Source organism: Coregonus lavaretus (assembly GCF_964263955.1).
Source record: "Coregonus lavaretus genome assembly, chromosome: 27".
Lineage (NCBI taxonomy): Eukaryota > Metazoa > Chordata > Actinopteri > Salmoniformes > Salmonidae > Coregonus > Coregonus lavaretus.
Window position 1 is genome coordinate 36,388,376 of NC_140014.1, and position 25,668 is coordinate 36,414,043.

At 42.0% G+C, this 25,668-nt stretch overlaps 2 protein-coding genes across 2 annotated transcripts in view; one reads left to right on the top strand and one right to left on the bottom strand.

The window, feature by feature from the left end:
• Positions 1–12,181, top strand: part of LOC311102307 (synaptosomal-associated protein 23-like) — a 30,661-nt gene extending 18,480 nt beyond the window's left edge. Inside the window, exons 3-8 of the mRNA XM_084143610.1 lie at positions 155–196; positions 1,790–1,838; positions 1,987–2,104; positions 10,499–10,666; positions 10,934–11,078; positions 11,582–12,181. Of these exons, the coding sequence (XP_083999736.1) occupies positions 155–196; positions 1,790–1,838; positions 1,987–2,104; positions 10,499–10,666; positions 10,934–11,078; positions 11,582–11,644 (585 nt within the window). The 3' untranslated portion in view covers positions 11,645–12,181. The remainder of the gene's footprint in view (positions 1–154; positions 197–1,789; positions 1,839–1,986; positions 2,105–10,498; positions 10,667–10,933; positions 11,079–11,581) is intronic.
• A 3,421-nt stretch (positions 12,182–15,602) lies between these two features.
• Positions 15,603–25,668, bottom strand: part of LOC311102983 (spectrin beta chain, erythrocytic-like) — a gene marked incomplete at both ends in the record, with an annotated part of 42,929 nt that continues 32,863 nt past the window's right edge. Inside the window, 9 exons of the mRNA XM_084144484.1 lie at positions 15,603–15,800; positions 16,410–16,452; positions 16,556–16,729; positions 17,022–17,305; positions 22,693–22,842; positions 23,061–23,257; positions 23,664–23,748; positions 24,017–24,155; positions 24,774–25,018. Coding sequence (XP_084000610.1) covers positions 15,603–15,800; positions 16,410–16,452; positions 16,556–16,729; positions 17,022–17,305; positions 22,693–22,842; positions 23,061–23,257; positions 23,664–23,748; positions 24,017–24,155; positions 24,774–25,018 — 1,515 coding nt within the window. The remainder of the gene's footprint in view (positions 15,801–16,409; positions 16,453–16,555; positions 16,730–17,021; positions 17,306–22,692; positions 22,843–23,060; positions 23,258–23,663; positions 23,749–24,016; positions 24,156–24,773; positions 25,019–25,668) is intronic.

Sequence of the window (25,668 nt, forward strand, 5' to 3'; positions counted from 1 at the left end):
TGTGGAAGCACAGTGGCTAGGAAAAACTCCCATGAAAGGCAGAAGCCTGGACTGGAACCAGGCTCTGACGAGTGGCCAGTCCTCTTCTGGCTGAGCCTATTACCTACTTGTACCTTACAATAAGACCCTATTTTGTCTATTTTGTCCTCTACAGTCCTTGGAGAGCACCAGGCGGATGCTACAGATGACCGAGGAGGTGAGACACACATTGTTATTGCTCTAACAGTCTAACCCAACACAAAGCCCTCTGTTATTACATACAGAAGTACACTGAACAAGAAATATAACTATTTCAAAGATTTTACTGAGTTACAGTTCATATATGGAAATCAGTCAATTGAAATAAATTCATTAGGCCCTAATCTATGGATTTCACATGACTGGGAATACACATATGCATCTGTTGGTCACAGATACCTTAAAGGTAGGGGCGTGGATCAGAAAACCAGTCAGCATCTGGTGTGCAGCGGGACACATCTCCTTTGCATAGAGTTGATCAGGCTGTTGATTGTGGCCTGTGGAATGTTGTCCCACTCTTCAATGGATGTGCGAAGTTGTTGGATTTAGGTGGGAACTGGAACACGCTGTCGTACATGTTGATCCAGAGCATCCCAAACATGCTCAATGGGTGACATGTCTGCTGAGTATGCAGGCCATGGAAGAACTGGGACATTTTCAGCTTCCAGGAATTGTGTACAGATCCTTGCGACATGGGGCCATGCATTATCAAGCTGAAACATGAGGTGATGGCGGCGGATGAATGGCACGACAATGGGCCTCAGGATCTCGTCACGGTATCTCTGTGCATTCAAATTGCCATTGATAAAATGCAGTTTTGTTCGTTGTCCGTAGCTTCTGCCTGCCCATACATAACCCCACCACCACCATGGGGCACTCTGTTCACAACGTTGACATCAACAAACCGCTCGCCCACACAACGCCATACACGCTGTCTGCAATCTGTCCGGTACAGTTGAAACCGTGATGAATCCGTGAAGAGCACACTTCTCCAGCATGACAGTGGCCAACGAAGGTGAGTATTTGTCCCCTGTGAAATCTGTTACGACACCGAACTGCATTCAGGTCAAGACCCTGGTGAGGACGACGAGCACGCAGATGAGCTTCCCTGAGACGGTTTCTGATAGTTTGTGCAGAAATTCTTGGGTTGTGCAAACCCACAGTTCCATTAGCTGTCCGGGTGGCTGTCCCACAGGTGAAGAAGCCGGATGTGGAGGTCCTGGGTTGGCGTGGTTACACGTGGTCTGCAGTTGTGAGGCTGGTTGGACGTACTGCCAAATTCTCTAAAACGACGTTGGAGGCGGTTTATGGTAGAGAAAGGAACATTAAATTCTCTGACAACAGCTCTGTTGGACATTCCTGCAGTCAGCATGCCAATTGCATGCTCCCTCAACTTGAAACATCTGTGGCGTTGTGTGACAAAACTGCACATTTTGGAGTGGCCTTTTATTGTCCCCAGCACAAGGTGCACCTGTGTAATGATCATGCTGTTCAATCATCTTCTTGATATGCCACACCTGTCAGGTGGATGGATTATCTTGGCAAATGAGAAATCCTCACTAACAGGGATGTAAACATTTGTGCACAACATTTTTGAGAAATACGCTTTTTGTGCGTATGGAAAAGGTCTGGGATCTTTTATTTAAGCTCATGAAACATGGGACCAACACTCACTTTTTACATGTTGCATTTATATTTTCTTGTGTTGCTGAGCTGTGGTCTTTGAGTTCCTAATGTCGTGCTGAACCGTGGTCTTGTCCTGTGTTCACAGAGCAGGCAGACTGGTGTCAACACCATGGTCATGCTGGACCAACAGGGCGGTGAGTCATAGAGGTCATTGTTAAAACCAGTTTGCCATTTTAGTAATTGGTTTGTAACTTAAAAGGTGAAATTAATCAATGAATATGGTTTTAGTGTTTGATTTCCCTGAGATGGGTCTTTTGATGTTTTGTGCTGGTTGCATGACAGAGCAACTGAAACGTACAGAGGAGGGTATGGACCAGATCAACCAGGACATGAGGAAGGCTGAGAAGAACCTGACGGACCTGTCCAAGTGCTGTGGCCTCTGTGTCTGCCCCTGTGACAGGTACTGAACGCTCCTCTTATAGCCAAACTATAACGCAGCGTAGCATGTCGGCTTCTTTCTCACTTCTGTCAACGGCAGTTGACCTGCTACACTGCAAATGAGTAATATGTAACTTTCTGTGTTGTACTTTGTTCTGGTAATGTTGATTCTCTCAGAAATGTAAACATGCTAAGAAGCGATCTTGTAAAGAACAGGAAAGCCGCACACTGTTTATGCTCCCAATTCACTGCTTTAGTGACAACGTTTTCTATCTGAAACAAATCTTCATCAGGTCAAAAAGACTGAGTGCTCACATCCCAAAATGTACAAATTTCACATCACATGACCATTACGCACATGACGCATGGTGGGTGTGGAAACAATTCATTTCACTTTTGTGCGTAGTCAATCATAATCAATCACAGAGGTGTGTGTGTGTGTGTGTGTGTGTGTGTGTGTGTGTGTGTGTGTGTATATGGCCATAAAGGATTATATGCATACAAATGGGTCCCAAGTTAAAACCTAGGCAACAGTAAAAAATATTACATTGGAAACTGTTGGAATACCTGCCCATGTGACCATTACTCGCAGGACGCGCGGTGGCCGTAGATATAATTACAGTGACCTATTTCAAAAACAACTTGTGTACCTCTAATAATTTGATATCAATGAGATGGGCACATGTAGTAGTTAAAGAGAACGTAAATGGGGGGGCGCTGTTGGAAGCCAAGGATGTAGCACGCGTCTCCCTATCGCTCCTGAATTAGTGACCAAATTTATATATTTAACTTTGCAAAATTGCATACATTTCTGTTTGCCCAGGCGTCTGAAGAGACCCATAAACAACTCAGTTCAAGTTTAATAAATTTAAATTCGTAATGACATCAACCCGGCCAAAAACAGAGTCTGCAAGAGCAGGCCGCAGCAAGCCTGCAACTTCTCCCGACTCACCCCCGCCACGAACGCTGCCAATGCCGGCCCCACGGAAACACTGACTGTGGAGATGCTGCAATCCGTGATAGGCACCCTCAAAACCGACATTTTCGGAAAAATTTACTGTCTCTCTACCAATCTCAGGTCAGAGATATCAACGATCAAAGACGAGCTTAAAAAATCTATCGAGAGTATACAGAATAAGCTCGACGCACATGGGGTGACTTTATCGGATTTGGAGCGAGGTGCTACAGACCACAGCACTCGCATTAGCGAGCTAGAGGCTAACGTCGGCTCATTGACAACTAGGGTGGCATTCCTCGATAATAGATGCGAAGATATGGAAAGTAGAATGCGGAGGGACAACATTCGTCTACTGGGAATACCGGAGGGAGTGGAGGGCCCAAGGCCCACGGAGTACATGGCCCAGCTACTTCAGGAGCTGCTCGGGCTAGAGGAGAAGCCATTGCTAGACCGGGCTCACCGCACTCTGCGTAGCCGACCCAGGGATGGAGAACCCCCGCGACCATTTGTCATCAGGGTGCATTTCTTTCACGTCCGCAACGACATACTGAGAAGATCGGGAGAAGCATCCCCTCTTCTACATAAGGGTAAAAGAGTCTCGATATTTGCCGACTACACAACAGCTGTGGCTAAGAGGCGGGCTAGCTTTGGAGCTGTGAAACGCCAACTACACGCCTGCCCGGGCGTGAAGTTCGGCCTCATCTACCCTGCGGTTTTGAGACTGACTTTACTGGACGGCTCCATGCACAGATTCGAGGACCCGGCTATAGCGGCAGATTTCATCAACAAGAACGTGAAAGCGGCTGTTGTACCGCATGGTGTGTAACAAATGGTTGGCTGGCTGGTCTTCCTAGCAGGCTAGTTAGCAGGCCGAATGGGTGACTAACGAAGCCATCTTTGCTGGGTTCATCGACATATGAAGGTCATTCTCTTTTTTATCTCTTTATTTCCAGCCCAGGTTTGCCGCCTCTAATGCCAATATCTGGGGGTCTGCATGGCTGTTTCAGTTTGATCATTTACCATCTGCGTCGAGGTTAAACCTCTCTTAATCGAGGATAGTTTTCCTTAGACTCTGTTGGGGACCATTCTATCCATGTTTGGCTTACTCTAGTTAAATGGTCACTAATCTTAGGTAGCACAGAGTAAGAGTTATCATGCTTAGCTCTAAACTTTCTTTGTATTTAGGGTTTTGCTTGCATCTCATTTGGGGAGATGCTTCGGCAAGGGCGGGTGTGAGGGAAGGGTTTGTTCACTCTCTATTTGTATATAGTTTGTATATGTTTTTTGTGCCTCTTCGCTTGTCTTTGTTTTTTACATTTGCGCTTTTAGGTTCAACTAAGATCTTCAGTTTACATTGTACCTTGTCCTTTACACATCCTCTCTCTCTCTTAAGATATGACTCAGCCTAGTGTAGCCCATACTGCTGGAGGGAATGGCTTTAATTTTCTTACTTGGAACTGCAGGGGCATAAATAACCCAGTTAAACGTAGTAAGGTGCTACACCATCTTCATCATTTGAAAGCTCACATCATCTTTCTCCAAGAAACTCATCTGAAGGTATCACAACACTCAAGTCTTAGGTGCAGATGGGTGGGTCAGGTGTTCCATTCCTCATTTCAGAGTAAGGCGAGAGGGATGGCTATTTTACTTCACAGATCGGTACCTTTTACATGTTCTAAGGTGATCGCAGATCCCCATGGTAGATATATAATTGTCAGTGGTAGGCTGCTCAATACAAAGGTTCTTCTTGTTAATATCTATGCTCCTAATTGGGACAATGGTGATTTTTTTCAAATCGGTTTTCTCTACACTCCCAGATATGTCCACCCATATGTTGATTTTAGGAGGTGACTTTAACTGTTGGTTAGACCCACAATTGGATCGATCCTCCACTAAACCTACCACCTTATCAACCTCAGCTAGAGTTGTTCGAACCTTTATGTCTGAATTCGCAGTCTCAGATCCTTGGAGAATGGTTAATCCAGCTGGGAAAGCATACTCTTTTTTCTCATCGGTTCACCACACTTTTACGCGCATAGACTACTTCCTTGTTGATGACCGGCTCCTCCACTCCATATCTTCATGTTCATATAACCCAATTGTTGTATCTGACCACGCCCCTGTTACTATGGAAGTAGCTTTTCAAAATGTTGACAATCAGCGACCGCCTTGGCGACTAAAAACTCAACTGCTCAGTAATGAACACTTTGTCAATTTTCTTTTGAGTCAAATCGACTTTTTCATGATTACAAATAGAACCCCAAACATCTCTGCGTCTACTCTCTGGGAAACTTTGAAAGCTTATATCAGAGGTGAAATTATCTCCTACACCGCACATGAGAACAAATTGAAAAGGCATAGGTTATCTATGTTAACACGCTGTATTGCCCAATTAGATGACATTTATGCCGTTTCACCATCCCCGGATATTTATAAGGAACGTTTAACTCTGCAAGCAGAATTTGACACACTATTAACAGACCAGGTTACTGAAATGCTTGTCAAGTCTAGGAGCACTTACTATGAACAAGGAGATAAAGCCAGTAAATTATTAGCTCACAAGTTACGTCAACTATCATCATCATCTCAGATTACAAAAATTCGTACATCATCTGGGATATCATTAGATCCTGGGGGGATCAATGAGGAGTTCAAGAGATATTACCAGTCTCTATATACCTCTGAAAGTAAAGCGGATACACTGGAATTGGATGATTTCTTCCACTCACTTTCTGTGCCTTCGGTCGGCCGGGATTTGGTTAAAAAATTAGAGCAGCCGATCACTGTTGAAGAACTGTCTAACGCTGTCAAATCCCTTCAATCTGGGAGAAGCCCAGGGCCTGATGGCTACTCGACAGAGTTTTATAAAAAGTTTATCTCCAAAATAGCCCCTATTCTAATTGAAATGTACAATGATGCATTTGTAAATGGTGCTCTCCCACATACTCTCACTCAAGCAACCATTTGTGTTATTCTTAAAAAAAACAAAGACCCTCTTGACTGTGCATCATACCGTCCAATTAGCCTGCTAAATGTGGACTATAAAATTCTAGCCAAAATTCTGGCAACGCGGCTAGAAACAGTCCTCCCATCAATTATCTCTCCGGATCAAACAGGATTTATAAAAAATAGACACTCATTCTTCAATCTCCGAAGATTATTTAATATTATATACAATCCTTCTGTCGACAATACCTCTGAAGCCATTATATCCCTGGACGCGGAGAAAGCGTTTGATCGGGTGGAATGGAAATACCTTTTTTACACTCTAAATAAATTTGGCTTTGGCTCCAAATTCATGACCTGGATAAAACTTCTGTACTCATCCCCCCAAGCCTCTGTCAGGACTAATAACACTCAATCAGATCGCTTCCCTTTGCAAAGATCGACACGTCAGGGTTGCCCTTTAAGTCCCTTACTGTTTGCCCTCGCCATAGAGCCACTTGCAATAGCACTTCGCTCCAACCCCCTCATCAAAGGCATAGTCAGATACGGACACGAACACAAACTGTCTTTATATGCAGATGATTTATTAATATACACATCCAATCTTTCTGTCTCTGTCCCTGCTGCCCTTGCTACTTTCGCATCCTTCGGTCACTTATCAGGGTATGAACTAAATCTCAGTAAAAGTGAATTGATGCCACTTAACATGGCTGCAAAAAAATCCCCTTTACATAACTTGCCATTTAAAATAGCTCACAGTAGTTTTATTTATCTCGGGGTACATGTCACAATTAGGTTTGAAAACCTTTTTCAAGCCAACTTTGTTCCTCTCTTAACCCGTACTAAGGACGATTTGGAACGGTGGTCTTTGCTACACCTCTCCTTAGTTGCTAGAATTAACTCTATTAAAATGAATACTCTCCCTAAATTCTTATACCTCTATCAGTGCCTTCCAATATTTCTACCCAATACATTTTTCAAAAAGATCGACGGCCTAATTCTACCCTTTATATGGGACAAAAAGCCTCCTAGGATGCGAAAACAGCTCTTGCAGAGGCCCAAACCAGACGGCGGTCTAGCTCTACCAGATTTCAGATTCTATTATTGGGCCGCTAACCTTAGGATCATTCAGTACTGGTTGCAGAGCAGAGTGATATTCCCACCCCCAACTTGGCTGGAGATGGAGGCTGCCTCGTCTACACCGGCATCATTGTCTTCCCTCGCTCACTCCTCTGTTACAGGCCCTTACTCCTCCTTCACCAATAATATATGTGTCAAAACAACATTGAAGATCTGGAATCAATTTAGGCGCCACTTTGGGTTTCAAACAACCTCTTCCTTGGCTCCGGTAGCCTCAAACCCAGCTTTTCCCCCATCTATGATTGATGGTGCTTTCTCAACATGGTCTAATCTCGGTATTAAAAGATTCAGAGATCTGTATACTAACAATACATTTAGTACGTTTCAACAATTATCAGCTAAATTTGGTCTCCCCAGACATCATTTTTTTAGGTTCTTACAAGTCCGGAGTTATGTCCGCAGCATAGATCCAGGATTCCCCAACCTTTCTGGTGGAACACAGTTCGACACATTTCTCACCCCACTTCCTAATCAGAAAGGCACATTGTCAATAATCTATAGTCAAATTTGCTCACTACAAGCCATCTCATTAAACAATATCAAATCCTCTTGGGAGGAGGAACTGGGTGAGGAAATATCTGATGAACTATGGGAAGGGGCACTCAAAAGGGTACATAGCTCTTCTATTTGCGCTCGACACGGCCTCATCCAATGCAAACTCATTCATAGGGCCCACTGGACCAAAGCAAGACTATCAAAAATTTACAAGGATGTGAACCCTAATTGTGTTCGATGTAACCAGTCCCCTGCTAATCATGTGCACATGTTTTGGTGCTGCCCATCTCTTGTTGGTTTCTGGAAAGACATCTTTAACACACTCTCAGAATTAAGCGGCACACAGATCGAGCCAGACCCTCTCATTGCATTATTTGGAGTTTCCTTACCCACAATACAATTGACCAAAATGAATAAGGATGTAATTGCCTTTGTCACGTTGTTAGCGAGACGATTAATTTTACTTAGATGGAAATCCCCTGCAGCCCCTTCTCATGCTCTTTGGATTAAATCTATTTTGAATTGCATAAAGTTGGAGAAAATAAAACAGACACTCAATGGGTCTGTAGACAAATTCTATGCAAAGTGGGCTCCCTTCTTTTCTTATGTTAAAAGAATACATTTCCCTGCAGTTCCAGAGTGATGTGTATTTATATATTGGTGATGTAAGAAGCCTGGTATGTGCATATACGACATCTCGGATGTTAAGGACTGTAATAACTGTGCTAGCTGACCTATAACAACTGGATCAAAACAGATATTTTTCCTTTTTTTTTTTTTTTTTTTTTTGTGTTTTATCTTATTTATGTGTTTAATGTCTATTTTTTCTTTCATGTCTGTCTCTCTATGTTTTGCTGTATCGTTGTCTTCAAATTGTTGTTCCATATTCATACCAAATAACTTTCAAGTGCAATTATTTACTAAATGCTGGTACTGAAAATTCAATAAACAAAGTATTAAAAAAAAAAAAAAAGAGAACGTAAATGTATATGTATATGTGTGTGTATATGTGTACAAATGTGGAGACCTGGATGACAAGACAAATCAACGTAACATGTTCATGTAAGAAATGGTCTGATATCAAACTCTTGGTTCAGACCTTTAGGAGACATGGTGGACAAACGGTGAAACCATAACTAATAATCTATTACTGAGAAGATAATTGTATCTACCTGATTGACGGACTGACTGACTTTAATGTTTTAATGATCCGTTGATTGATTGATGGACTGACTTGATTGATTGTCCCTCAGGGTGACGTCCATAGAGCATGACACTAAGTACAAGCGTACCTGGGGAACAGGTGATAGTGCAGGAGAGGGAGGGGACGGCTCGGTGGTGTCCAGGCAACCCTCAGGCATAGGTTATCTATGTTAACACGCTGTATTGCCCAATTAGATGACATTTATGCCGTTTCACCATCCCCGGATATTTATAAGGAACGTTTAACTCTGCAAGCAGAATTTGACACACTATTAACAGACCAGGTTACTGAAATGCTTGTCAAGTCTAGGAGCACTTACTATGAACAAGGAGATAAAGCCAGTAAATTATTAGCTCACAAGTTACGTCAACTATCATCATCATCTCAGATTACAAAAATTCGTACATCATCTGGGATATCATTAGATCCTGGGGGGATCAATGAGGAGTTCAAGAGATATTACCAGTCTCTATATACCTCTGAAAGTAAAGTGGATACACTGGAATTGGATGATTTCTTCCACTCACTTTCTGTGCCTTCGGTCGGCCGGGATTTGGTTAAAAAATTAGAGCAGCCGATCACTGTTGAAGAACTGTCTAACGCTGTCAAATCCCTTCAATCTGGGAGAAGCCCAGGGCCTGATGGCTACTCGACAGAGTTTTATAAAAAGTTTATCTCCAAAATAGCCCCTATTCTAATTGAAATGTACAATGATGCATTTGTAAATGGTGCTCTCCCACATACTCTCACTCAAGCAACCATTTGTGTTATTCTTAAAAAAAACAAAGACCCTCTTGACTGTGCATCATACCGTCCAATTAGCCTGCTAAATGTGGACTATAAAATTCTAGCCAAAATTCTGGCAACGCGGCTAGAAACAGTCCTCCCATCAATTATCTCTCCGGATCAAACAGGATTTATAAAAAATAGACACTCATTCTTCAATCTCCGAAGATTATTTAATATTATATACAATCCTTCTGTCGACAATACCTCTGAAGCCATTATATCCCTGGACGCGGAGAAAGCGTTTGATCGGGTGGAATGGAAATACCTTTTTTACACTCTAAATAAATTTGGCTTTGGCTCCAAATTCATGACCTGGATAAAACTTCTGTACTCATCCCCCCAAGCCTCTGTCAGGACTAATAACACTCAATCAGATCGCTTCCCTTTGCAAAGATCGACACGTCAGGGTTGCCCTTTAAGTCCCTTACTGTTTGCCCTCGCCATAGAGCCACTTGCAATAGCACTTCGCTCCAACCCCCTCATCAAAGGCATAGTCAGATACGGACACGAACACAAACTGTCTTTATATGCAGATGATTTATTAATATACACATCCAATCTTTCTGTCTCTGTCCCTGCTGCCCTTGCTACTTTCGCATCCTTCGGTCACTTATATGTATATGTATATGTGTGTGTATATGTGTACAAATGTGGAGACCTGGATGACAAGACAAATCAACGTAACATGTTCATGTAAGAAATGGTCTGATATCAAACTCTTGGTTCAGACCTTTAGGAGACATGGTGGACAAACGGTGAAACCATAACTAATAATCTATTACTGAGAAGATAATTGTATCTACCTGATTGACGGACTGACTGACTTTAATGTTTTAATGATCCGTTGATTGATTGATGGACTGACTTGATTGATTGTCCCTCAGGGTGACGTCCATAGAGCATGACACTAAGTACAAGCGTACCTGGGGAACAGGTGATAGTGCAGGAGAGGGAGGGGACGGCTCGGTGGTGTCCAGGCAACCCTCAGGCATCCATAACGGACAAGCCAACCAGCAGCAGCCCATGGGGGCCTCTGGACCCTACATCAAGAGGTGGGTGAAGCCAGTCAACCGTATAATACACATCTAGTCGCTTTCACTCCCTTTCACCTAACCTTTCAATTTGTGCAGATCTGTAAGGTGGAGGCAATATGGTGGAAGCTCCATCACAACATTGCTTCTACTTATCTAGACCCTTCAGATCTGAAAACACTGTAGGGTTAAGGCTATCAAGCAAGGGCAAAAAGTCTCATGATTATGCATTTTGAGACTGTGAGAGTAGTAGATATGTGCAGTCACGTGGCCCCTTATCTCCCCCAGGATTACCAACGATGCTCGGGAGGATGAGATGGAGGAGAATCTGGACCAGGTGGGCAGCATCATAGGGAACCTGAAGAACATGGCCATGGACATGGGCTCTGAGATAGACAAGCAGAACAAACACATCGACCGCATCACAGAAAAGGTGGGTTGTTCTCATGGCTGTGTTCTCATGGCTATGGCTGTGTTCTCATGGCTATGGCTGTGTTATCATGGCTATGGCTGTGTTCTCATGGCTATGGCTGTGTTCTCATGGCTATGGCTGTGTTCTCATGGCTATGGCTGTGTTCTCATGGCTATGGCTGTGTTCTCCATCCATACACTGCCTCACACTCCTTGGGGCTTATGATAGCATGTTGCGGGGCTTATACCACCAGTATGCTCCGGACCAAGGTCTTTGTGACCAGAAGTTCTGCGTATTAAATGACAGAAATTTGCATTGGTCTATGTGTGCAGAGACTGTTTTCTACAGTTTAGTCTTTAATCTTCATACACCTCCGCTACCTTATTCTGCGGTGTGGTACAGTATGTTTGTCTTGTGGACCATGAGGATGCCTACTGTCAAACGGCCTACTGTTTCACCAAGTAACGGAAATGTAGATGTTCATCCACCACTCACCTGGTGTCTGTACTGTCTCTCCCTCTCAGGCGGACATGAACAAAGCACGAATCGATGAAGCCAACCAGCGAGCCAATAAGCTCATCAAGTAGACCTACCTACCTACCTGCTCCAGCTTTCAAATCTTCCACCTTGAAGCTTGCATGTACACACACACACACACACACACACACAAACCTACACATACACACTCCCTATCCTTGAGAACAAAGAAAATCAACCAGGAAAACCCCATTGAATCAGCACCTACCACACGTGCCCTTTTCTGTAATGATATATGTAAATATGCTCATACAACACACACACACGCGTGCACACACTCTTATTGTGCCTTTTATGACTAGTTAAAAGTCCTTGCCTGGGTCCCCATCCCAATTATGTGACACAGTGAATCAATTTTCCAGGCGTTCTGAGATCTGTGCCCATATTCATAAAGCGTCTGTGTAGGAGTGCTGATGTAAGATGGGAGAACTGATCTGCAAAGTTATGAGACAACAGCTCTTCAGATCATGTAATTTGGCTCTTGTAATTATTGTTATTGAATCCAGTTGTTATTGTTTGAAATGATGTGCTTATTTAATTATTCTTATAAAGCAGAAATGACTTGTGAATAAAGCTAGATTTTTTTACATTTTCCCCATGTAATTTAAATGTAATGGTTAATCTATTAAGTACTATGCTGGAAGTCCCAAGGACCTATACCCCTAGAATTGTAGCAATATTTGAACGATCTGATATCTGTTTTACACTTAACAAACTTCTTGAATGGGTTTGTATGGCATATAATCGTGGGCCTGGGGTCCAGCTATAACACGCAGAATGAGGAAAACAAACTATGACATTAGTCATGTTTTCCTTAGATATCTCTGAATACATAAGAGTAACAACTAATCATTAACCAAAGATCTTCCTTAGACTTACCTCTGCTAGCCTGAGTGCCTGTCTGTTTGTGCTATCATGCAAACTCCTTGGCTGGGATTCAAACCGATCGCACATTGTCAGCTATGCACATTTTTAAAGGCAATGTTTCCGCGTTCGCTGCATATGTCGGTTGAATTGGAAATTACCTTTTTAAATGTCAAGCGCACTATAAGGCTGATCTACCGCGGTTCGGATAGAATCTCGGCCCTTGTCCATCATTGGCTTGACAATGAATGAGCAATGGAGTTGGCAAGAATACAAACAGATCTGGGACCAGGCTACATCTCTGCCACCAATGGATCAAATGCTGTACTTTACCTCAAAGTTATTGCACTCATTTCTATTTGTACTGCAAAGTTTTCACCTGAGAGAGGCCTTACTGCCTGTGTCTTGGAAAGGTTTGAGTGGCTGTGTTGTAACAGCCTGGTCCCAAAAACATATTCTGCCTGTTGGTAATTTAGGCATGGATTCAATCCGTAGAGCCAAAGACCTGCGCTATAGTGAGATACAAATTTAAAGACAATGTTCCCGCGTTCGCTGAGACTGCAATCACGGTAAACACTGCATATGTCGGCTCAATCGGAAATTACTTTTAATTTCAATCTCTCTATAAGGTGGATCTTCCACGCTACGATTGAATATATCCCTTACTCATCCAGAAATGTCCCATCCATTTCTTCCTTACTTTTTATTAAAATATTTGTACGAAAAAAAGATGTAAAAGTTTTATGTTCTTGGTCAGTTATGCTCTTGGTCAGTTATTGAGTTCATAGAGACACAAACGGTGTTATCCAAGGCTGGATATTAACCAAACTGACACTTGGACTACCTAGATTTTCATAATATTAGTAGTTTATGCTAGAGCTACTGCTATGTGTCTAGAGTCTGTTGTAATGTAAATTCAGCAACTGCATCTTTTCAGTTAGAATATGTTAAGGAACACAGCTTGCGCTGTCTGGATGATTGTTTAACATCGTTAAGTGCCTTTTATTTAATCATCAGATATTTGTTTCAATCGTTAATTTTAAATTGTTATATTTGTATAATTCATTAAACTCTTCAGTTAAACCTTGGTGTTGAACTTTTAACGTTGTGCCCTTGAACAAGGCACTTAACACTTATGGCTCCAGGGGCGCTGCACTGCTGCTGACCCTATGCTTCACCCAATGTTTGGGGTGTGTGTGTTGCCAGGGGGGAACATACAATAACTACAAACTATAGGTTTATGAGTTTATTTTCACGTTCACCTCTCAAAACGTATTAGACATTTTCTGTCAACATTTTGTGATATTTTACACAGCTAGTAGAGAGTAGAAAATGCTAATACATACCCCCTACACACACAGAGGACTGGGACATAAGGACAGTGGCTAGCTTAGTATGTGGCCACATGTGAGAGGGGGAAAGTGTAACTGCTGGAGGTATACAGGGAGGAACAGTACAGCCTGTTCATTAAAAGGCGATGTGCAGCAGGTTTGGGGTCAATTCCATTTCAATTCAGGAAGAAAACTGAAAATCCAATTTGGAATTTCATTTTTGACCGAATTGAAATGGAATTGACCCCAACCACTGTGTGCAGTGAGCGTTTACACTGCACATGGTGGTTGGAGGTCAAAGGGGGTTTACCTGCCATGATGCAAAGGAAAAACAAACTACGCAGACAGTGTTGCACTGTCAGTAGTCAAATGTATTAGCATATTTACTAGTATCAATGCAGTTCCATGATATACTGTACATGTATTATCTGTATTCTATATATTAGGTATAGACTTGGGTGAATTAAAATAATATTTGAGAATGGATTCCCTTTGAAAATATCTTAAGAATTAACTATGAGGGTCTATTTCAAATGAAATCCATTTTTTCTGGTTTTCCCCGTCATGGCACATCTCTACCGGTCTTCAACATTTATTGTACTTCTTTACATTCATTTTGACACATTCTTCCATTATGCATTTTCATACTGTGTGGGTTTTGGAAAAGCAGTCTAGATTTGATTGACCCACCATTTTGTCCTGGACTTTGACTGACAAAACAAGATATTTTGTCTCATATTATCTACTGGTAATTGAAGGTGTTTTGAATGAAACCAAACAAAGTGTGATAGAAGGAATCAATCATATAACTGTGTAAAGTAAAGGATGACTAAGGTAGGCCAAGTTGGTCTAGGTTGAACGTGTAAGAATATCATTATAGCACCATATTAAACAAAAAAACATGAATCATGCATTTTTCTGATATACTGTATATGAATAGATATGACATTCGAGATTCGAAACACAAGTGTTAAGCATGAGCTATTTCAAGTTCTCAGAGATGGCCACTGTTCTGGTAAAAGTCATGTTTGAAAGTGATTGTGTTGTTTTGTTTAAGGTAATAGCACGTCAATAACATAATCGTCTTTCAATTGTGCTACTTTCATTATCTCAGCTAAAACCGTCTATAACTGCCAATTCCAGCAGCATTATTTTACCTTCACAGTGCATAGGACAATTAGTTTGCATACTTGCAGTTGTACTTGCAGTGCATGCAGGTACTGTACTATACAGCACTGTACAATGTCTCACTTTCTTTCAGCCAACACTAGGCCTATCAATTCATTAGTTAAAACAGCTTTTAAAAAGCCTAGCTACCCAATCCTGATGATTCTATGATATAAGAGCACCAAATTCAAACAGCACAGTATAACAATTGACAACCATTTTATAGGAATATAAGGCAGATTAATCAACAAAAGTACTCTTACGAGTCATACTGTTTTGTAATACATATCATACAAGCATGCTTTTATCTAAAGCAAAGTTGGGAAACAATTGTAAAAAGGAAAATTATGAATTTTACAAACATTCTTTGGTTGAGTGTGAAAAGAGCATTCCTGTGCTTTTATTTAGCTTTTTTAATTTAGCATATTTAGTCAAAAGGAAAAAGAAAGGTGAACCTTTGCGTTGGTACACTGGCTTTAACACAGGCAGCACAGTGTGCAGAGGTTTCAATCTAAACTGCAATATCTCATCTATTTCAAAGTAAAAAAGGAAATATTTTAAGATAAAATTATTTCTGATTGTACACTACAACTTCTTCTGCCCAAGACCTGCAATATAGTCAATCAGTCAGTCCATCTGTCCATCCTCACTTTTTCTTGGCAAACCGACTGAAGCCCTTCTTCTCCTTGTCTTTCTTGTCTTTCGCTGGCTCTGGGGTGGTAGAGGAGGAAGGAGGGGGCAGGCTGCGGGCCCGGGCCCCTGCGGACCCTGAGGGTTCTGCCTCTTTCTGTGCCAGGGGCTTCACTGCCTTCTCCATGGCCTGGGTCCAATGCCCCAGCTCCTCCTGAAATAACCATACATTTTGGTTGAATATATTTCAGTGCATTTGGATGTTGGGGTTAAGGTCCCTCCAATATTAACATGCATAATACATTTACAGATGAAATGCATTTACACATACTTCCATGATTTCATTCCAGAGAGAGCAGAACGCTTATATTTCAAATGGTCCAACAGCAATGAGAGCTGTATTTTGATTACTCATTGATTGACTGATATATTATTACATGAATATGTAGAACTGTGTGAAGTCTGATCTTTTGCCACAGTGGTCTTTTGATTGGTCAGACCAGATCCTGTGCCAGTGATTGGGTTGGGGATCTGGGTCGGGCTGCCGTATCTAGACGCAGCCTATTATCACCAGATGGGATACAGAATGGGTTTGATATTATTTAGTAGGATAATGTAATATTGTATACAGTATGGATATTTTAAATGCATTATAGTGTTGTGTGATTGTTGAACGTATGTTTGGATATTTAATGTATCTTAATGATTCTATTCCAAAGTACAGTACTGCTGTAACTCTGTGATAAGAACCTATTACATTATTGTGTGAGAAAACCAAATAAAATACATATCATCAAAAAAAAGAACTGCGTGAAGAACCCACCTCATCTTTACACTGGAACAGGTACTCACTACCATCACCCAGCCTGGAAGAGAGACAGCCAGAGGAACACAATTCAGTTAGGATTCAAACGAAAAGCGTGGTAAGAGAGTGTCAACTACGTACACTAATTCACTAACGTTCCTCACCTCAGTATGAATACGTGCTTCTTCTTCTTGTAGTTGGTTAGGACCTCCCATCTGGCGTTGCCGAGCGACAGAGGGTCCTCTCCGTGGTAGGTGGAGCCGTGGCCAAAGCTCTTGTTGTCCTTATAGACAGACAGCTGACCAGGCTTCAGCACACAGTACAGGTTGTTCCAGGACCTGTGAAATGAGAGGAGCACAGACACACATTTTGATGGAAAAGACCTTAACCAGATACATACGCATCCCAAGCTTACCCAAAACTGTTTGAATTATTTGGAGGTAGTATCATGAACTTGAAATATCCTTTACATCCTACCTACTGTAAGTGGAGTGAGTACCTTCTTTCATTGCCCCCAAACTATACAAAATAACTGGCAAAATGTGCTGCCTTAATTCTACACAAATCAACCATTTCAAGCCTAACCGTAGCAACAATAACCATGCTCTGTAAGGTTGTGAGTGTCTCTACCTGTTGGAAGCCTTCTTCCCAGCAGCCTCTAGGTCATGTTTCCGTCCCAGCATGCCCTTCTGCAGCACAGCCTTAGGGCTGAGGGGGTCAGCGGGCAGGGTGGCGGCCCGGGGCTCCCCCTCCCTGGGGGTCTGTCCTGACACAGAGGCATCCAGCAGCTCCAGAGAGCCAGCCTCCTGCAAGCCAGCATCCTGCATCTCAGAGACCATGGGCACCGTAGAGTCACCCGCTGTTCCCTCCAACTGACCCGAACTGGGCTCCACCTCCACTGCTCCAGAGGCAGACTGGGAGGGAGAGATGAAAATTATATATTTACAATCAATTTTAATGTACACATAGGAAATATATATGGGCCTGGATTCAATCAGATTGAGCATTAACCAGCATTAATCAGCGTTGGCCGACATCCGCATAGCAAATGTTTTGGCGGTGTTGGAGGTGTAACTGCTGTATGAGCTGACATATCAGTGAGCGGCTGCTCGTGTGTCACAAACCACTCCCTTCCTTACTATCCCTACTGCGTTAGAAATTCAAAAACACAGCTAGAAAGTGTTGGCTCTATCTATGTTAGAAATTACCCCTTTCCGTAACACTTTACAATAAGGTTATATTTGTAAAGATTTTATAAAGGGTTTGAAATTACATTATTAACAATGATTTAATCATTTGTAAATGAATTATAAAGCATTAATAAATGGGTTATAACAAATTGGTCAAAATAGTGTGATAGCCAGTCAGTGCTTGCCAAAATAGTGAGCCACTATTTACCTCCAGCTATTAACCATTTATAAATGCCCTTACAAATGCATATAATATTGAACCCTTATTTATCATGATGCAACCTTATTTGAAATGGTTATACCTTTAAACAATAGTTATTTTCTCACTATTGGGTGTGATGCATTGTTACTCTGACCCAAGAAGAGAAATTAATGGTGTTCAGACCAACGCTCAACTCCAATGATGGGTCTTGCCCCACGTTTGAAACCCTGATGATGCATTGTTACACTTATTTTTTCGATGAATGCATCATCTGAAGATCTCAAGCCATATTAATGGTGTGCCTCGCTGGTTTGGGAGAAATTCCTCCGACTTTGTGAGATCTGCCGATCTATGAAACGCGCTTGAAATAAAGACGACCTGGAACGTGGGCAGAATTTTGTGTTGACATTGGCATCATGTGACAGTGCGTCGTGAAGAATCAGGATGGACGTCGTTATGAGAGTCAGATAAAAGACATTGCGCGAAAGAAACGTTCAGAAAATACACATTTTGACAGAGGAGAGAGGGTAATATTAGGGATTTATTATTCTCCTAAACTAATGGGATGACTAACTTAGAAAGAATGCATTCTTGACTGGGCTAATGTAGGCTGTGACACCTGGCAAGGCTGTGATTGATGTGAAGAGAAGATAAGGATTGTGTCTTCAAATGCTAGACTATAATAGTTCATTGTGATTTATGAGTCTTCCTTTGACATGGGAATGATGTCTAAGGGAGCTGGCTCTTCTCACTATGATAGGTTGTTATGATAATCTTGTAAGTGTGTAACAAATGGCGCCGAAGAGATGAGACCAACCCCCTGCATCAACGGATTGGCTGAGAAAGTTTAAACCACGCTCAAGTCTTTACTCTAATTGGCCAGCAGAGAAGTGGGAAACTTCCTCTGTCTAGTATTTGGGTATTGTTTCTGGAGCAATGTGTTAGTTCTCTGGAGTGTCCTGCGAGGCATCACAGAGAGCCCGTATATACGAAACATCATATTTACCATTGAAGGTTTTTGCATTAATTAAAATAACTAGTATACCTTAGAAGTCGTGTTGACCTCTTTTGTTCCTGATACCAGATTTGAATTGACGCGACATTGACAGTAACTTCATTATGCAATTTGTTTCACTTTTGGATATAGAAGTATCTAGCTAACGTTTGCTAGCACCTCTGTCATACCTAGCTAGCTAGAAAACTTTAGCTAGCATTAGGTAAAACCTAAAACGTATTTTTGAATATACGTAGAAATTCTGCTAGACGATTTAACACAAGATAATATTTGGCTAGCTTGCTAGCTAACATCGACATGACAGAATTTCCATGCAATTTGTTTAGCTAGCTTTTTTGGATTAGCACGCTAGCTAGTTATATAACCTTCGAACTCAGGTACTGTCTCTAGCTAGATAGCTGGTAACACTAGTGGCAAAGACAGTACAGTAACTGTGCTAGTGATTCTAATTTTATGACTAACTTACTAGCTAGTGTATCACACAAAATCGTGATAACTAGCTAACCCCCTTTAATCTGTGGTAGCTAGCTAGCTATTATTATTATTATTATCAGCTAGCAGTGGATAACATAACTAGCTCATCTTAAATGGTATAAATGATGATAGTTATGTGTAGCTAGAGTGTCTATGCTAATTGATTCCCATAAACTATCAAACTCCAGGATGGTAAAATGCTTAACAAGAAAGAAACCGATGAAGACACAGAAGGGAACCATGAGACACTATGTTGTATTTTAAATAGTTCATATGTTGTCATGCCCCTACCTTTTTTTAAAGGTATCTGTGACCAACATATGCATATCTGTATTCCCAATCATGTGAAATCCATAGATTAGGGCCTAATTAATTAATTTAAATTGACTGATTTCCTTAGATGAACTGGAACTCAGTAAAATCTTTGAAATTGTTGCATGTTGCATTTATATTTTTGTTCAGTATAATAACAAATAAAAAGCTGAAATGTCTTTGTGTCAGTAAGTAAGTTCAAGAGTCAAAATTTGCTTAACAAGTCACATAAGTTGTATGGACTCACTCTGTGTGCAATAATAGTGTTTAACATGCTTTTTGAATGACTACCTCATAGCTGTACTCCACATATAAAATTATCTGTAAGGTCCCTCAGTCGAACAGTGAATTTCAAACACAGATTCAACCACAAAGACCAGAGAAGTTTTCCATTGCCTCGCAAAGAAGGGCACCTGTTGGTAGAGGGGAGGAAATAAAAAAAGCAGACATTGAATATCCCTTTGAGCATGTTGAAGTTATTAATTACACTTTGTATTGTGTACCAATACACCCAGTCACTACAAAGATACAGACGTCCTTCCTAACTCAGTTGCCGGGGAGGAAGGAAACTGCTCATGGATTTCACCATGAGGCAAATGGTGACTTTAAAACAGTTACAGAGTTTAATGACTGTGATAGGAGAAAACAGAGGATGGATCAACAACATTATAGTTACTCCACAATACTAACCTAAATAACAGAGTAAAAAAAAAAAGAAGCCTGTACAGAATACAAATATTTGCAATAAGGCACTAAAGTAAAACTGCAAAACATTTGGTAAAGAAATTAACTTTATGTCCTGAATACAAAGTGTTATGTTTGGGGCAAATCCAACAGAACACATCACGGAGTACCACACTTCATATTTTCAAGCATGGTGGTGGCTGCATCATGTTATGGGTATGCTTGTCATCGGCAAGAACTAGGGAGTTTTTTTAGGACAAAAAGAAAAGGAATAGAGCTTAGCTTAGCACTATGCTTTCCAACAGACACTGGGAGACAAATACACCTTTCAGCAGGACAATAACCTAAAACACAAGCCCAAGAGTGTGCAAAGCTGTCATCAAGGCAAAGGGTGGCTATTTGAAGAATCTCAAATCTCAAATATATTTTGATTTGTTTAACCCTTTTTTAAGTTACTACATAATTCCATATGTGTTATTACATAGTTTTAATGTCTTCACTATTATTCTACAATGTAAAATTTTTTACAAATAAAGAAAAACCCTTGAATGAGTAGGTGTGTCCAAACTTTAGACAGGTAGTGTACATGTGGGTAAATCATTTATAGATTATTTGAGAGTTCAGTCAGAGTTTAGACATACTTATAGGCAGTATTGGGTCCTCAGATCCTCAAAAAGTTCTACATCTGCAACATTGCGAGCATCCTGACTGGTTGCATCACCGACTGGTATGGCAACTGCTCGGCATCCGACCGCAAGGCGCTACAGAGGGTAGTGCGTACGGCACAGTACATCGCTGGGGCCAATCTTCCTGGCATCCAGGACCTCTATATCAGGCTGTGTCAGAGGAAGGCCCTAAAAATTGTCAAAGACTCCAGCCACCCAAGTCATAGACTGTTCTCTCTGCTACCACACGGCAAGTCTAGGTCTAAAAGGCTCCTTAACAGCTTCTACCCCCAAGCCATAAGACTGCTGAACAGTTAATGAAATGGCTACCCGGACAATTTGCATTAACCCCCTTTTTTACGCTGCTGCTACTCGCTGTTTATTATCTATGCATAGTCACTTTACCCCTACCTACATTTACACATTACCACAATTACCTCGACTAACCCGTACCCCCCGCACATTGACTCGGTACCCTTTCCCCCCTGTATATTGCCTCGTTATTGTTATTTTATTGTGTAACTTTTTTTTTTACGTTAGTTTATTTAGCAAATATTTTCTTACTCTGCATTGTTGTTTAAGGGTTTGTAAGTAAGCATTTCATAGTAAGGTCTACACCTGTGGTATTCAGTGTGTGTGACAAATACAATTTGATTTGATTTGACTACATACATGAGAGAAGATTCAACACTTTGTTAAACATGTTCAGTCAATGAATGGTGGATATGAAGACAGCATACACGGTATTACGGTTACCATTTCACACCAGAGTGTTAACCATACTTGGACTATCACAGAGAAGTGGTAAGTGTGTTGATATAATCTGGTAAGGTGTAACATGTTAGGAATGATGATTGAGGGATGTAGCTCAGTTGGTAGAGCATGGCGTTTGCAACGCCAGGGTTGTGGGTTCGATTCCCACGGGGGGGGGGGTCAGTATGAAAAAAAAAAACGGAAAAAAATAATGTATGCACTCACTAACTGTAAGTCGCTCTGGATAAGAGCGTCTGCTAAATGACTAAAATGTAAATGTAAATGTAATGAATAATGTCCTGGATGTAAATTTGGCCAGGGCATTAGGGTTTCAAAGGTGTGTCAAGACCCATCATGAAAACCAACCTCTTCTGTTCCTGGGACAGAGTACCAATGCATCACACCCAAATGTGAGAAAAATAACTATTGTTCAACTGTGCAACTCTTGAAAAGAAGGTTGCATGATGATACATAAGGGTTAATCTTATAAGCATGTATACGTGCATTTATAAATAGTTAATAACTGGAGGTAAATATTGGCTCACTATTTGGCAAACACTGACCAGTTATTGCACTATTTTGACCAGTGCGATTTAACCGTTTATTAATGGTTTTCAAATGCGTTTACAAATGATTTTACAAATTGTTAGTAACGTAATTATAACCCCTTTATTAACCCTTTAAAAATTGAACCTTTGAAACAGAGAGCAAAAGATAGGGGAACTCATGGACAGATAGAAAATTATAGGGGAACTCATGGACAGAGAGAAAATGATAGGGGAACTCATGGACAGATAGAAAATGATAGGGGAACTCATGGACAGAGAGCAAAAGATAGGGGAACTCATGGACAGAGAGAACATGCTAGGGGAACTCATGGACAGATAGAAAAAGATAGGGGAACTCATGGACAGAGAGAAAAAGATAGGGGAACTCATGGACAGAGAGCAGAATGGATATGGTCAGTGAGGGTCATTTCGTCAGTGCACATTAGCTCGGTACTAACCAGTGTCTGCTCCTCGATGGTGTAGAGCTGGGAGGAGTCCTCTGCAAACCCTGTGTCTTCTCTCCTGCTCTCCATCTGTGAACGCTGCTGCTCCTCTGTTACAAACTGCTGCATCTCCTGCTGCTGTTTCCTCAACTCTAACAGCTCCAACTGAGAGAGAGAGAGAGAGAGAGAATGTGAGAACTAACTTTCACCCACAAACAGAGGTAATGGATAGACACACACATACTGTATACTGTACTTGTTTATATGGAAAATGGTGACATCAGAAAAAACTGCCAAATGGGGACGAAGCTTTACACAGATCACAGACACACAAACACACACACACACAAATACACACATAGACAATCCTTTCCACCACATACTGTAGTAAGTCTCTCCAGGGCTGAGAAGCGCTCCTCCCAGGTAGCGGTGGACTTCTCGAAGGCTTCGTGTCTCTTCAGTAGTTTCTCCACCTCGTCTACAGTCTGTCCCAGGTCCTTACTGGCCACGTACGGCTCTTGAGCCACCAGCCACGCCTCCGCCACTGAGGCATCCCGCGCAAACTGGCACACCTCCAACACTGACAAGACAAGACAAATGTGTAAGTATGCTATTTGGACCCAGGTCTGGTGATTTTGTGTTCACTCTGATCTATCGACTACAGTATGAGGAAGGAAGGAAAAAGGGAATGTAGTTGTTGTTGTTGTCATTGTGGTTGTTGTTGTTGTCATTGTGGTTGTTGTTGTTGTCATTGTGGTTGTTGTTGTTGTTGTCGTCATTGTGGTTGTTGTAATTTTTGTTGTTGTTGTTGTCATTGTGGTTGTTGTTGTCATTGTGGTTGTTGTTGTTGTTGTTGTTGTCATTGTGGTTGCTGTTGTCATTGTGGTTGTTGTTGTTGTCATTGTGGTTGTTGTCGTTGTTGTTGTTGTCACTGTGGTTGTGGTCATTGTGGTTGTTGTCATTGTGGTTGTTGTTGTTGTACTCACAGAGCCTGAGCCAGTCCCATCGGTCGTCCCACTTGGTCATCATCTCTTTCTTCCTCTCCATCAGCTGGATCAGTTTCTCCTTGATCTGAGGAAGAAACGAGGATGACAGCAACATGGATGGTCAGATGAACTCAGTTTTTGCAGGAGGTAGTCACAAGAAAAGGAAAAAGTCACATACTGTATCTGAAATAATTTAAATGTGGCCCCAGGCTCTTTCCCAATTCATCTTTCCTTGATTCCTTGCATACTCTCTCCTCGCCTCCTTCTCAAAACACATTGGAGGAGGTCTGAGGGAAGGCAAAGGCGAGGAGATAGGACGTACAGAATTGATATAGAGCCCTGGTGTTCCTCACCTCAGCAGAGTCTTTGTGTTTACGTGCCAGCAGAGCCTTGCCGTGCTCCACACAGTCAGAGAACTTTGGTCCACGCTGGTCGATCTCAGACCTGATCCCCTGGTGGTACTTCATCAGCAGCTCTACTGATGACACATCCCTGAGGAGAGAGAGGTAGAAACAACCTGTTATCATCTAACTTTATCTCTCCATCCTCTCTCTCTCCATCCTCTCTCTCTCCATCCTCTCTCTCTCCATCCTCTCTCTCTCCATCCTCTATCTCTCCATCCTCCATCTCTCCATCCTCTCTCTCACCATCCTCTCTCTCTCCATCCTCTATCTCTCCATCCTCTATCTCTCTCCATCCTCTATCTCTCTCCATCCTCTATCTCTCCATCCTGTCTCTTTCCATCTCTATCTCTCCATCATGTCACCCAATAGCAGCTCTATTGATGACATGTCCCTGGGGAGAGGTAGAAAGGTTCTCATCTAACTTTTTCACTTTATCTCTCCATCCCCTCACCCTTCCATTCTCTCTCCATCCCCTCACCCCTCCATATCGCCTGTCCACTCTCCTCCGTTTACTGTTGTGTAGTCATGAAGATGCTTTTCTATGCATATATTCAGTACGAGTGGGAATTAAACCCACAACTCTGGTGTTGCCAACACCTGGCTCCAACCAACGGAGACATGGGACCCCCTTTCCTCCCCCCAGAACCAAGTCTTGCGTGCACTAGCTAGCTAGAATTTATGTCAACAGTCCGTCACAAGAGATTACCGTGGTTTCTCCTGTGTCTCTATTTGCTGTATGATGTTCTCCATCCAGGACATCAGGTCTCGGACCATGGTGAAGAAGCGGAACTTGTCAGCTGTCTCTTCCAGGCGTTTCCTGCGGCCGTCGCAGGCGTCCAGTAGAGCCTTCCAGGCCTCTACCACCTCCTTCTCCTGGGCCTGGATCTCTGTAGCCTGGTCCCCAGCATACTGGGCATGCAGATGGGCCGCTGTCTCCTGGAACTGCTGCACCTGGTGGGTAGAAGGAGGGAGGTGGAGGTGGTTTTTCTACATCTCCATTTTTTTTTTTACTGTATCTCTATGCTGGTGACAGAGAGAGAAACCTCGATGTAGAAGACTTTCATGCCCTCTAAGCTAGATGCCGTTCTTTTCTTAATGGCCCTTTGAGCCGGATTAGAATGACTCCAATCACAACTGGGGTTCAGTGACATTGCAATGTGTTGCTACAGGGAGCCCTGCATGCCATACACAAACAAATGCTGTCTTTAGCTACACAGATAAATTATTAAACTGTATTAGTTATTTAAATACTTGGATGGCTCACAACTTCCTCCAGCTATATCAATACAAGACTGAGGTAGTTATTGTTGGAGCCAAATCACAGAGAGAGAATCTGGCCGCACATTTTATTTAATGGGCAATAAAGGTAAAACACCAGGTAAAAAACATAGCTGTCATTTTAGATTCTGAACTCAATTTTGAATCATACATTAGGAATGTGACCCAAATAGCTTTTTACCACCTGAGGAACATTGCCAAGGTGCGGGCGGCCCTTTGTCTCTCAGGCTGATACAGAGGGACTCATCCATGCTTTTATTAGAAGCAGGCTTGACTACTGTAATGCTCTCCTGTCTGGTCCACCCAAGAAAGCCATTGGTCAA